General features: G+C 46.8%; 1 protein-coding gene across 1 annotated transcript in view; it reads right to left on the bottom strand.

Annotated features, from left to right (window-relative positions):
- ankfn1a (ankyrin repeat and fibronectin type III domain containing 1a) overlaps nt 1-14,081 on the bottom strand; it is a 233,311-nt gene that overhangs the window by 29,801 nt on the left and 189,429 nt on the right. Inside the window, exon 20 of the mRNA XM_024009062.2 lies at nt 4,321-4,495. Coding sequence (XP_023864830.1) covers nt 4,321-4,495 — 175 coding nt within the window. The remainder of the gene's footprint in view (nt 1-4,320; nt 4,496-14,081) is intronic.

The raw sequence follows: 14,081 nt of genomic DNA, 5'->3' as shown, positions 1-14,081 counted from the left end.
CGCGCTTCCTGCAGTCCTGATAGAACACTGGGGCTGAGGGTCTGTCTTTTCATGGAGTAGAGCATTGGGCTCGAAACATGACATTCCTCTCAGACAGTTAGGGAAGCTCCACGCCGCGTGCGCCTATAGATGTCACGTCTTCTCCCAGTATATGATGTGAGACACTACCTATACCCTCACTGTATCTGGTAACCAACGTGAGACCATTTACCTTTTTGATTTTTCGTTCTACCTTTACAACCTGTTGTTGGGGTCTATCCGGTGCTAGGTATGTCATAATCTTGCTATTAATTGTCAGTACATTCTATTACACTGAGCATGGAACGTTTTCTTGATCATGTGAAGGTTTACGTCTGCTATCGCTTCCTTGTCTTTCTTCCCCTCTATCAGGTAGAACCTGGGTGATTTGACAGGCAGTGCCGAGGAATACATGACTGCGGACGCTACTTCAGTCGGTCCAGAGCCAAGCTCCCTCCTCCTTGCCTCACCAGTCGTCCACCACCTAGAACTGTTTCATTGAATCTTCTTCCAGGGAGATCTCCGATGTCCCCACTGTATATACTCTCCTGTGTGCTTCCCGACGTAAGGCTCCTGAGATATCTGTCTGTTCTGCTCGAACGCGTCGCCTGGTTACCGTGGACCTGGTTGCCTTTCCTCTCCGCCGGAGCGGATTTTTCTTTGTTAAGAGAAGGACGGTACTCTGCGCCCTGCGGTGATTATCGAGTGAATGACATAACTTGGTTAGAATCGTTATCCGCTTCCCCTTATGTCGTTCAGCCCTTCGAGATTTTGCAGGGAGCCAGGTTCTTTCACTTAGAGTTGGACCTTCGTAACGCTTTACCATCTCTACGCATCAGAGAGGGACGAGGTGGAAGACACGGCTTACACTCCGTTAGGGCATTTTGAATACCGGTTCTCCGTCTCGGTCTGCTAATGCTCCAGCTGTCTTCAGGCATTAGTTTAATGATGTACGTGAGAGACATGCTGAACATTTTCGTTTTTCAAAATGACGTATTGACGATTATCCATGACTTTTTCACCGTCACTCGAGATTCATGTTCAGCAGTTCGACGTGTACTCCAGCGCCTTTTAAAAAATTGTCTCTACGTAGAAGGCTGAGAAGTGCGCCTTTCATGTCTCCTCTGTCACATTTCTCGTTCTGTTATTTCCGCTGAAGGATTCAGATGCGATCCCGTACATAAGTCCAGGCTGTCAGCGATTGGCCCGTTCCTAAGTCCACGTGTCGAGTTGCAGCGCTTTCTCGGTTTCGCTAATTTCTATCGGTTTCATCATTCGTAATTTCGGTCAAGTGGCTGCCATCAAGCTCTACTTCTGTCAAGACTTGTCTTAAGTGGTCCCGTTCGCCCAGGGAGCTTTTGATCTCTCAAGAACGGTTTTACATCCGCCCCTATCCTTGTTACTGCCTGACTCACTAAACAATTCAATTGTCGAGTTGACGCTTCAGAGGTGGGCACGTGGGTGCATTCTGTCTCAGCGCTTCCAGTCTGACGATAAGCTTCCAATCTCTTGGCTTACTTTCTCCATCGCCTGTCGCCATCGGAACGCAACTATGATGTGGTAACCGCGAACTGCTCGCCATCCTCCCTTAGCCATAGGCGAATGAGACAGTGGTTGGAGGGTGCGATCCGTCCCTTTTGTCGGTTTGGACTGACTCATTGAAACCTAGAGTAATCCGTTCGGCAAATACGATCTTAAGCACGTCAAGCTCGTTGGCGTTGTTTTTCGCTCGTTTCGAGTTGTGATTTCCTAACAGTCACCAAACCCAGAGACAAATAGAGAACACCAAGCCTGCAATGCCTTATCCCGTCTTTTAGTTATTCTTGGCTTCTACCGACCCCGAGGGATTCTCCCTGAAGGGCGTGTGTTGCGGGTTGACTGTCTGGGGAATTGTGATGAGACAGGTAAAACAGCACTCACTTCACAGGCGTCGCTGGCGTTGTCCTGAGTAACCTTCTGTTCTATCCTGTCTCTACTCGTCTGGCTGCTCTCAGTTGGGCTCACTCTGCCAAGTTAGCTGGCACCCCGCGTTCGGGGTTACGCTTGCTTCTATTCCCAGCGGTTTTGGTGGCTAGCTCAGGACGGCGACATCGCGCCGTATGTCGTGGACTGCTTGTTCGGACTGCGCGCAGACTAAGTCAGGTAACTCTCTTTCTGCCGGTCGTCTCAGACCGCTTCCCATTCCTTCTCGACCATGGTCTCAAGGCCTTAGACTTTATTACCGGTCTGTCCTTCGTCTGCGGGGAAGACTGTGATTTCTTACGGTTATCGATAGGTTCTCTAAGCGGCACATTTCATTCCCTCGCTAGCTTCCTTCCGCTAAGGAGACGGCAACAAATCATATTGAGATGTGTTCAGAATTCATGGCCTCATCGTTACGTTACGCCGTTTAAGACAGAGGTCCGCAATTACGTCACAGTTTTGGAGGGAGTTCTGTTTTGATTGGTGCTTCCGTCAGTCTCTCTTCCGGGTTTCATCCCAGTCTAACGGTCAAGCAAGAAGGGCCAATCAGTCGATTGGTCGCATATTACGAGTCTTCGTTTCGAAACCGCGCGTCTTGGGCAGAGCAGCTCCCTGGGCTGAGTTACGTCACAACTCGTCCTTCGTCTGCTACCGGGCTATCCCCGTTCAGAGTAGTCTTGGCTACCAGTCCTCTCTGTTTTCGTCCACTCGCCGAGTCCAGCGTTCCTCCGCTCAGGCTTTTGTCAACGTTGTGAGCGCACCTGGAGGAGGGTCAGGTCTGCACTTTGCGTTACAGGGCGCAGACTGTGAGAGCCGCAATAAACGTAGGATAAGAGTCCTAGGTATTGTCCGCGGTACAGAGAGTGTGGCTTTCCACTCGTAACCTTCCCCTTACGACAGCTTCTCGCAAGTTGACTCCGCGGTTCATTGTCCGTTCCGTGCTCTCAGGTCGTCAATCCTGTCGCTGTGCGACTGCTTCTTCCGCGACATCTTCGTCGCGTCCCCCTGTCTCCATGTCTCTGTGTCAAGCTTTTCTTCTTCCGCGCCCCCCTTCCGTCTTCCCCTCCCCCCCGTCCTTGTCGAGGGCGCTCCTATTTACAAGGTACGGAAGATCATGGACATGCGTTCTCGGGACGTGGTCACCATACTTAGTGGATTGGGAGGTTACGGTCCTGAGGAGAGGAGTTGGGTTCCATCTCGGGACGTGCTGGACCGTCCGGTTGATTGATGATTTCCTCGTTGCCGCCAGGTGTTCCTCCTCAAGTGCGCCAGGAGCGCTCGGTGAGTGGGGGGTATTGTCATGTTTTGTCATTGATTAATTGTCTTGTCCTGTGCTTCCTCTGCTGGTCTATTAGGTTCTTCTCTTTCTCTCTCTCTCTCCTCCCTCTCTCTCCTCTCCCGCTCTCTCTCTCTTATCGTTCCGTTCCTGCTCCCAGCTGTTTCTCATTCTCCTAACGACCTCATTTACTCTTTCACCTGTCCCCTTTTGCCCTCTGATTAGAGTCCCTATTCTCCCTCTGTTTTCCGCTTCTGTTCTGTCGATTCTTGTTTGATGTTTGCTGTTCCTGTGTCCTTGTTCGCGCCCGTGTTGTTTTCCTTCTCAGATGCTGCGTGTGAGCAGGTGTCTATGTCCGCTACGGCCAGTGCCTTCCTGAAGCGACTGCAGTCTGTGGTCACGTCTCCAGTCGTCTCTTCTATTGACGAGAGGATTTCAGTTTCCTGTTTTGGATTTACCATTGATTATATCCAGGAGAATCATTATTTGTTTAATACTGGAATAAAGACTCTGTTACTATACGTCGCTTTTGGTCCTCATTCACCAGCATAACAAGAAGCATCTCAAGGTCCTGGAGTGGCCTAGCCAGTCTCCAGACCTGAACTTATAGAAAATCTTTGGAGGGAGCTGAAAGTCCGTATTGCCCAGCGACAGCCCGAAACTGAAGGATCTGGAGAAGGTCTGTATGGAGGAGTGGGCCAAAATCCCTGCTGCAGTGTGTGCAAACCTGGTCAAGAACTACAGGAAACGTATGATCTCTGTAATGCAAACAAAGGTTTCTGTACCAAATATATAAGTTCTGCTTATTCTGAATATAAATACTAGTGTCATGCAATAAAATGCAAATTAATTACTTAAAAATCATACAATGTGATTTTCTGGATTTTTGTTTTAGATTCCGTCTCTCACAGTTGAAGTGAACCTATGGTAAAAATTACAGACCTCGACATACTTTGTAAGTAGGAAAACCTGCAAAATTGTCAGTGTATCAAATACTTGTTCTCCCCACTGTACGTGCATTCCTGTGTGTGTGTGTGTGTGTGTGTGTGTGTGTGTGTGTGTACCTGGTGCAGAGGTAGGTTGATGAGTTTGAGCAGGGCCTTGAGGGAAGTCTGTAGCTCGTAGTAGAGGAGCGGTGTGTTACTGTCTGTCGTTTGATCTGCTCCCTCTCTCTCTCCCGCCGTTCTCTCCTCTCCATCCTCTAGGGTTGACAGTCTCTGCAGCCAGTCCCACTCCTCCCTGAGAGAGAAAGAAGAGGAACACCTAATGTAAGCAGGAATAAGATCATAGGTTCCAAGTTGTTGTGATGGCTCTGTGTCGGAGCATAGCACTGAGCAGCGGAATAGTAACAGAGTAATGGGCTGTGACTGAAGGCTGATGCTGCCGAAAACATTACGATGCACCAATAGAGTATCACTATGTCCATCGGTCTGTTTATGTGTGTGTTTGTGGATCGTTGTTTTTCTCCAGGGAATTTCTCTGTATGTGGGCTCTCCCTCGGACCCCCACTGTGCTCTGTGGTGCAGTCTGTGGAAAGACCTAGTAAATCCCATCTTCCACTGCCCCTGGACGCGTGTGTGTGTATACTTCCTTGCCAGCAACAGTGAGTGTATGTCTGCCTGTCTATATTCCTCTTTACCTGAAACTTATAGTGTGTGTGTGTGTGTGTGTGTGTGTATGTGTGAAGTCCTCTTCCAAAGTGCGAGTGTGTGTGTAACTGGCCCAGTGGGTGTATATACTGTATAATACTCCCTGTGTCAAGCTAACCACTGAGGTCACCTCTACCACCTCAGACCAATGTCAACAAACAACTCATTTACACAACTAACACAAACACACGCACCAACGCACAGAGAACACACACGCACACCTACACACACCCACACACACCCATACACATCTGTTTCACCTGTAGAGAGAAACTCAACACCTCTCACTTCTATTCCCTTAGAACTTTCTCTCCTCCCCTCATCCCTCTCTTTCTCTCCTCCCCTCATCCCTCTCTCTCCTCTCACCCGTCTCTTTCTCTCCCCTCGTCCCTCTCCATATCTCCTCTCCCCTCGTCCCTCTCTTTCTCTCATCATCTCTCTCTTTCTCTCCTCAACTGACCATGGGCACAACACTCTCCAGTTTCTCTACATCTGTCAACAGCCAAAGCTCCCAAAATATTTTCAGAATATGTGCATGAAAATACTTGAGGCTTTGGCACAGTGTCTGTAGCATAATATTATACTGTCAGATCCAAATACACACTGCTGCCCGTCTAGTGTCTGCCTCTCTGTCTCACACACTAACACGAGGGAGGGATAGTGAGAGAGACAGTGAAAGAGAGAAGAGAGTAAACAGACAGAAAGAGAGAGAGAGAGAAAGAGGGATGAGAGAGAAGAAAGTCTGTCTGACTGCAGTGTTTTCTTGAGATGAAGGGGAAAAACGCAGTTCAATGTTTCCCTTTGTTTCTCACTTCCCACTGTATCTAGGACCGCAGCACAGCTGACTAGGACCGCAGCACAGCTGACTAGGACCGCAGCACAGCTGACTAGGACCGCAGCACAGCTGACTAGGGACCGGCAGCACAGCTAACTAGGACCGCAGCACGGCTAACTAGGATCGCAGCAGGGCTAACTAGGACCGTAGCACGGCTAACTAGGACCGCAGCGGGCTAACTAGGACCTAGCAGGGCTAACTAGGACCGTAGCACGGCTAACTAGGACCGCAGCAGGGCTAACTAGGACCGCAGCAGGGCTAACTAGGACCGCGCAGGCACTAGACCGCGCACAGCTGACTAGGACCGCAGCACAGCTGACTAGGACCGCAACAGGGCTAACTAGGACCGTAGCACGGCTAACTAGGACCGTAGCACAGCGACTAGGACCGCAGCACAGCTGATAGACCGCAACAGGGCTAACTAGGACCGTCAGCCACGGCTAACTAGGACCGCAGCACAGCAATTAGGACCGCAGCACAGCTAACTTAGGACCGCAAGACAGTATACTAGGACCTCAGCACAGCTAATTAGGACAGTAGCACAGCTGACTAGGACCGCAGCACAGGTGACTAGGACCGCAGCACAGGTGACTAGGACCGCAGCACAGGTGACTAGGACCGCAGCCAGCACCGGTAACTAGGTCCACAGCACAGCTAACTAGGACCACAGCCCAGCTAACTAGTACGCAGCACAGGTGACTAGGACCGCAGCACAGCTAACTAGGACCGCAGCACAGCTAACTAGGGCCACAGCACAGCAAACTAGGACCGCAGCACAGGTGACTAGGACCGTAGCACAGGTGACTAGGAGCGCAGCCCAGCTAACTAGGACCGCTGTTAAAACAGCCAGCTTCAGTCAGCTGATTCTAGCCATCCTTTATGGCTAGTTCTAGTCGGGCAGAATTAGTCTCATATTCAGAGGACCCCCACTTTTGTTTGTGTCTTATTGGTCAAGGTCACGCCAAATACTTATCACCACATCTCATTCAGCTTATTAGCAGCCTTGATTCCCGGGACTTCTGTTTCAGTTAGTCTGTGGCACCAGCACACTGTGTGGTCAGAAATGTGCTTTCCCCATCCCGATGAGCACTTCCTGTAAAGGAGTGCGTAACTGGCTGCATGGAAGTCAGGCGCAGGAGAGCAGAAATGGGTATCAAACGGAGCCCTTTATTGAGGCGAACAAAACACGGCACTCAGAAAACTAAACACACACGGGTTACAATAACCCGGCGCAAACCAGCCTGGAGTACACATACATTTACACATAACAATTCCACACACAGACATGGGGGGAAACAGAGGGTTATATGCAAGACAAGTAAGGAGGGAATGCAAACCAGGTGTGCGGGAAAACAAGACAAAACAAATGGAAAATAAAAGGTGGATCGGCAATGGCTAGAAGACCGGTGACGTCAACCGCCGAACGCCGCCCGAACAAGGAGAGGGACCGACCTCGGGGGAAGTCGTGACACTTCCAAAGTTTTGTGGTCTATTGTGTATAATTATCGTACGTTGAGCTTTTGAGCTAGCTCGCACTCCCGCTAGCACTACCGTTAGCATTTTGCATTGGAATGCATGAACATTTTAGTATGACTGTTAGTGATTAGCCGTTTATTAGCATTGCTCATTTATGGTGATGTGCTATTTCCTATTCTATACAGTACCAGTCAAAAGTTTGGACACACCTACTCATTCAAAGGTTTTTCTTTATTTGTACTATTTTCTACATTGTAGAATAATAGTGAACACATCAAAACTATGAAATAACACATATGGAATCATGTAGTAACCAAAAAAAAAAGTGTTAAATTAAAAAATATTTTATATTTGAGACTCTTCAAAGTAGCCACCCTTTGCTTTGATGACAGCTTTGCAAACTCTTGGCATTCTCTCAACCAGCTTCGTGAAGTAGTAACCTGGAATGCATTTCAATGAACAGGTGTGCCTTGTTAAAAGTGAATTTGTGGAATTTATTTATTTTCTAATGGCAATTGAGGCATCAGTTGTGTTGTGACAAGGTAGGGGTGGTATACAGAATATAGCCCAATTTGTTAAAAGACCAAGTCCATATTATGGCAAGAACAGCTCAAATAAGCAGAGAGTCATTTCTTTAAGACATGAAGATCAGTCAATCCGGAACATTTCAAGAACTTTGAAAGTGTCTTCAGGTGCAGTCGCAAAAACCATCAAGCGCTATGATGAAACTGGGTCTCATGAGGACCACCACAGGAAAGGAAGACCCAGAGTTACCTCTGCTGGAGAGGATACGTTCATTAGAGTTACCAGCCTCAGAAATGGGCAAATAACTGCACCTCAGATTGCAGCCCAAATAAATGCTTTACAGAGTTCAAGGAACAGAGACAACTCAATATCAACTGTTCAGCGGAGACTTCGTGAATCAGGCCTTCGTGGTCGAATTGCTGCAAAGAAACCACTACTAAAGGACACCAATAAGAGGAAGAGACTTGCTTGGGCCAAGAAACACAAGCAATGGAAATCTGTCCTTTGGTCTGATGAGTCCAAATTTGCGATTTTTGGTTCCAACCGCCGTGTCTTAGTGAGATGAGTAGGTGAACGGATGATCTCTGCATGTGTGGTTCCCACTGTGAAGCATGGAGGTGTGATGGTGCTTTGCTGGTGACTCTGTCAGTTTTTATTTAGAATTCAAGGCACACTTAACCTGCATGGCTACCACAGCATTCTGCAGCGATACACCATCCCATCTGGTTTGCGCTTAGTGGGACTATAATTTGTTTTTCAACAGGACAATGACCCAACACACGTCGAGGCTGTGTAAGGGCTATTTGACCAAGAAGGAGTGATGGAGTGCTGCATCAGATGATCTAGCCACCACAATCACCCGACCTCAACTCAACTGAGATGGTTTGGGATGAGTTGGACCGCAGAGTGAAGGAAAAGCAGCCAACAAGTGATTAGTAAATGTGGGAACTCCTTCAAGACTGTTGGAAAAACATACCAGGTGACTACCTTATGAAGCTGGTTGAGAGAATGCCAAGCTGTCATCAAGGCAAAGGGTGGCTACTTTGAAGAATCTTTGATTTGATTTGTTTAACCCTTTTTGGTTACTACATGATTCCATATGTGTTATTTCATAGTTTAGATGTCTTCACGATTATTCTACAGTGTGGAAAATAGTAAAAATAAAGAAAAACCCTTGAATGAGTAAGGGATGTCCAAACTTTTGACTGGTACTGTATATGACTCACACTCATTGTAATTATATTCTGTATACATTTCATCATTACTCTTATGTTTATTTGAGCACATTTGCCTGAGTTTCATGTGTACAAGTTCAAAAGGCTGTTTAGCCTCTTGCCATGTGACTAGGCCTTATGCTTTCTGTAGTGTATAGCCCTTGCTGTTATTACTTACCTGTGCTGGCTTATACAGCCATGTCATTCATATTAAAGCAGTGCCATAGCCTAAGTTTTCATTCTCCTCTTTCCTTTCAGAACCACATAGTTAATGTCAGTTCTCACTGGACATAATTATCAGTTATCTGAACCATGAGAGGTCAGATGTGTGTTTGATGTGTGAATGTGGACATCTTCTTCCATTAAACTCCCCCTAACCTGGACATCCGCCTCATCCTTGTTCTGACCGGACATTCTGTAGTGGTTGTTACCGGCCTTAAGCCAGCACCTAAGATTTCTTATTACATTCATGGTCCTTCGATTCTCCACAACCCTACCCCTATTTTTCAACCACAGCACAGCTAACTAGGACTGCAGCACAGGTGACTAACGTCCAGACACTCCGCTAGCTGACTAGCGTCCAGACACTCCGCTAGCCGACTAGCGTCCAGACACTCCGCTAGCCGACTAGCGTCCAGACACTCCGCTAGCCGACTAGCGTCCAGACACTCCCGCTTAGCCGACTAGCGTCCAGACACTCCGCTAGCCGACTAGCGTCCAGACACTCCGCTAGCCGACTAGCGTCCAGACACTCCGCTAGCCGACTAGCGTCCAGACACTCCGCTAGCCGACTAGCGTCCAGGAACTCCGCTAGATGACTAGCGTCCAGGAACTCCGCTAGATGACTAGCGTCCAGGAACTCCGCTAGCTGTAGCCAAGGAGCATTGCACACATACTTCAACCTATTCCTCCCAGCCCCATAGAAATCAGATCTGATAGTACTCAAACACACACACACCAGCATGCGTACGCACACACAAACACACACACTCACAGCCTCAGAGTCAATGTAACATAATACTCAAGGTAGATTAGCGGGGAGTGTCCCAGTAGAGAATGTGTGTAATGCGGTGAATGTTAGCTGACAATATCAGAGGTGTAAACAGCGAGTTGGCATTCCTCTCAGTCAGGGATCATCAACTAGATTCAGCCGCGGGCCGATTTGTTCTTGAGCGGATGGTCAAGGGGCCAGAACATAATTACTAATAATTTGTAAACCGCAAATTGACCGCAAGAAGCCCAAACAGATATAATATGTTTGACTAAAACATTAATAATTTCAAACCTTGCTGACATTTGTATGAAATCCCGTGTCTCTCTATTAAGCGTGGGAATACTTGAGAACAGATTTGTTAAATTAAAATCACTTAGAGCTGAATTCCTGGTGAACACCTGCGGGCCAAATTCGGCCGTGGGCCACCAGTTGGGGAACCCTGCTCTAAGTTAATGATCTAACAAAAACTGTTATGGTGCCAAGTCCTAGACCTAATACCACCTAGAAAACAGACAGACTCTAATACCACCTAGAAAACAGACAGACTCTAATACCACCTAGAAAACTGACAGACCCTAATACTACCTACAGTATACACAGCCAGACAGACTATAATACTACCTACAGTATACACAGCCAGACAGACTATAATACTACCTACAGTAATACACAGCCAGACAGACTCTAATACTACCTACAGTATACACACCAGACAGACTCTAATACTACCTACAGTATACACATCCAGACAGACCTATATACTACCTACAGTATACACAGCAGAACAGACCCTAATATTACCTACAGTATACACACCGAACAGACAATCTAAAAACAGAAAGACCCTAATACTACCTACAGTATACACAGCCAGACAGACTCTAATACTCCCTACAGTATACACAGCCAGACAGACTCTAATACTACCTACAGTATACACAGCCGACAGACCCTAATACTATCTACAGTATACACAGCCAGACAGACTAATACTACCTACAGTATACACAGCCGACCGACCCTAATACTATCTACAGTATACACAGCCAGACACTCTAATACTTCCTACAGTATACACAGCCAGACAGACCCTAATACTATCTACAGTATACACAGCCAGACAGACTAATACTACCTACAGTATACACAGCCAGACAGACCCTAATACTATCTACAGTATACACAGCCAGACACTCTAATACTTTCCTACAGTATACACAGCCAGACAGACTCTAATACTACCTACAGTATACACAGCCAGACAGACTCTAATACTACCTACAGTGTACACAGCCAGACAGACTCTAATACTACCTACAGTATACACAGCCAGACAGACTATAATACTACCTACAGTATACACATCCAGACAGACCCTAATACTACTACAGTATCACAGCCAGACAGACAATCTAAAAACAGACAGACCCTAAATACTCCCTACAGTATACACAGCCAGACAGACAATCTAAAAACAGACAGACCCTATATACTACCTACAGTATACACAGCCAGACAGACAATCTAAAAACAGCCAGACCCAATACTACCTACAGTGTACACAGCCAGACAGACTCTAATTTTATTTATTTTTTTTTTATTTTATTTAACCTTTATTTAACCAGGTAGGCAATTGAGAACACGTTCTCATTTACAATTGCGACCTGGCCCAAGATAAAGCAAAGCAGTTCGACACATACAACAACACATAGTTACACATGGAGTAAAACAAACATATAGTCAATAATACAGTGAAAAAAAAAATAAGTCTATATACAATGTGAGCAAGTGAGGTGAGATAAGGGAGGTGAAGGCAAACAAATATATGTATAAATAAATAAAAATATAAAAGGCCATGGAGGCGAAGTGAGTACAACACAGCAAGTAAAATAAAAACTTTAAAAAAAAACAATGGAATGGTTGGTTTGCAGTGGAAGAAAGTGCAAAGTAGAGACAGAAATAATGGGGTGAAAGGAGCAAAATAAATTAATAAATAAATACAGTAGGTAAAGAGGTAGTTGTTTGGGCTAAATTGTAGATGGGTTATGTACGAGTGCAGTAATCTATGAGCTGGTCTGACAGCTGGTGCTAAAGCTAGTGAGGGAGATAGGTGTTTCCAGTTTCAGAGATTTTTGTAGTTCGTTCCAGTCATTGGCAGCAAGAGAACTGGAAGGAGAGGCGTCCAAAGGAAGAATTGGTTTTGGGGGTGACTAGAGAGATATACCTGCTGGAGCGCGTGCTACAGGTAGTTGCTGCTATGGTGACCAGCGAGCTGAGATAAGGGGGGACTTTACCTAGCAGGGTCTTGTAGATGACCTGGAACCAGTGGGTTTGGCGACGAGTATGAAGCGAGGGCCAGCCAACGAGAGTGTACAGGTCGCAGTGGTGGGTAGTAATATGGGCTTTGGTGACAAAACGGATGGCACTGTGATAGACTGCATCCAATTTATTGAGTAGGGTTTTGGAGGCTATTTTGTAAATGACATCACCGAAGTCGAGGATTGGTAGGATGGTCAGTTTTACAAGGGTATGTTTGGCAGCATGAGTAAAGGATGCTTTGTTGCGGAATAGGAAGCCAATTCTAGATTTGACTTTGGATTGGAGATGTTTTGATGTGAGTCTGGAAGGAGAGTTTACAGTCTAACCAGACACCTAGGTATTTGTAGGTGTCCACATATTCTAAGTCAGAGCCGTCCAAAGTAGTGATGTTGGACAGGCGGGCAGGAGCAGGCAGCGATCGTTTGAAGAGCATGCATTTGGTTTTACTTGTATTTAAGAGCAGTTGGAGGCCACGGAAGGAGAGTTGTATGGCATTGAAGCTCGCCTGGAGGGTTGTTAACACAGTGTCAAAAGAAGGGCCAGAAGTATACAGAATAGTGTCGTCTGCGTAGAGGTGGATCAGAGAATCACCAGCAGCAAGAGCGACATCATTGATGTAAACAGAGAAGAGAGTCGGTCCAAGAATTGAACCCTGTGGCACCCCATAGAGACTGCCAGAGGCCCGGACAACAGACCCTCCGATTTGACACACTGAACTCGATCAGAGAAGTAGTTGGTGAACCAGGCGAGGCAATCATTAGAGAAACCAAGGCTGTCGAGTCTGCCAATGAGGATGTGGTGATTGACAGAGTCAAAGGCCTTGGCCAGGTCAATGAATACGGCTGCACAGTATTGTTTCCTATCGATGGCGGTTACGATATCGTTTATGACCTTGAGCGTGGCTGAGGTGCACCCATGAACCAGCTCTGAAACCAGATTGCATTGGGAGAAGGTGTGGTGGGATTCGAAATGGTCGGTAATCTGTTTGTTGACTTGGCTTTCGAAGACCTTAGAAAGGCAGGGTAGGATAGATATAGGTCTGTAGCAGTTAGGGTCAAGGGTGTCCCCCCTTTGAAGAGGGGGATAACCGCAGCTGCTTTCCAATCTTTGGGGATCTCAGACGACACGAAAGAGAGGTTGAAGAGGCTAGTAATAGGGGTGGCAACAATTTCAGCAGATAGTTTTAGAAAGAAAGGGTCCAGATTATCTAGCCCGGCTGATTTGTAAGGGTCAGATTTTGCAGCTCATTTAGAACATCAGCTGACTGTATTTGGGAGAAAGAGAAATGGGGAAGGCTTGGGCGAGTAGCAGAGGGGAGGGCAGTGCTGTTGTCCGAGGTAGGGGTAGCCAGGTGGGAAAGCATGGCCAGCCGTAGAAAAATGCTTATTGAAATTTCTCAATTATAGTGGATTTGTCGGTGGTGACAGTGGTTTCCTATCTTTCAGAGCGGTTTGGAAGCTGGGAGGAGGTGTTCTTATTCTCCATGGACTTTACGGTGTCCCAGAAACTTTTTTGAATTTGTGTTGCAGGAAGCAAATTTCTGCTTGAAAAAGCTAGCCTTTGGCTTGTTCTAACTGCCTGTGTAAATTGGTTTCTGGCTTCCCTGAAAAGTTGCATATCACGGGGGCTTGTTCGATGCTAATGCAGAACGCCATAGGAATGTTTTTCTGTTGGTTAGGGCAGTCAGGTCAGGAGAGAACCAAGGGCTATATCTGTTTCCTGGTTCTAAATTTCTGAAATGGGGCATGGCTTATTCAAGATGGTGAGGAAGGCATTTTTTTAAAAAAATGACCAGGCATCCTCTACTGACGGG

This window comes from Salvelinus sp. IW2-2015, linkage group LG18, assembly GCF_002910315.2.
Source record: "Salvelinus sp. IW2-2015 linkage group LG18, ASM291031v2, whole genome shotgun sequence".
NCBI classification, from domain to species: Eukaryota; Metazoa; Chordata; class Actinopteri; order Salmoniformes; family Salmonidae; genus Salvelinus; species Salvelinus sp. IW2-2015.
Note: the sequence above shows the minus strand (reverse complement) of the source record. Positions and strands in the feature narration are given on the sequence as shown.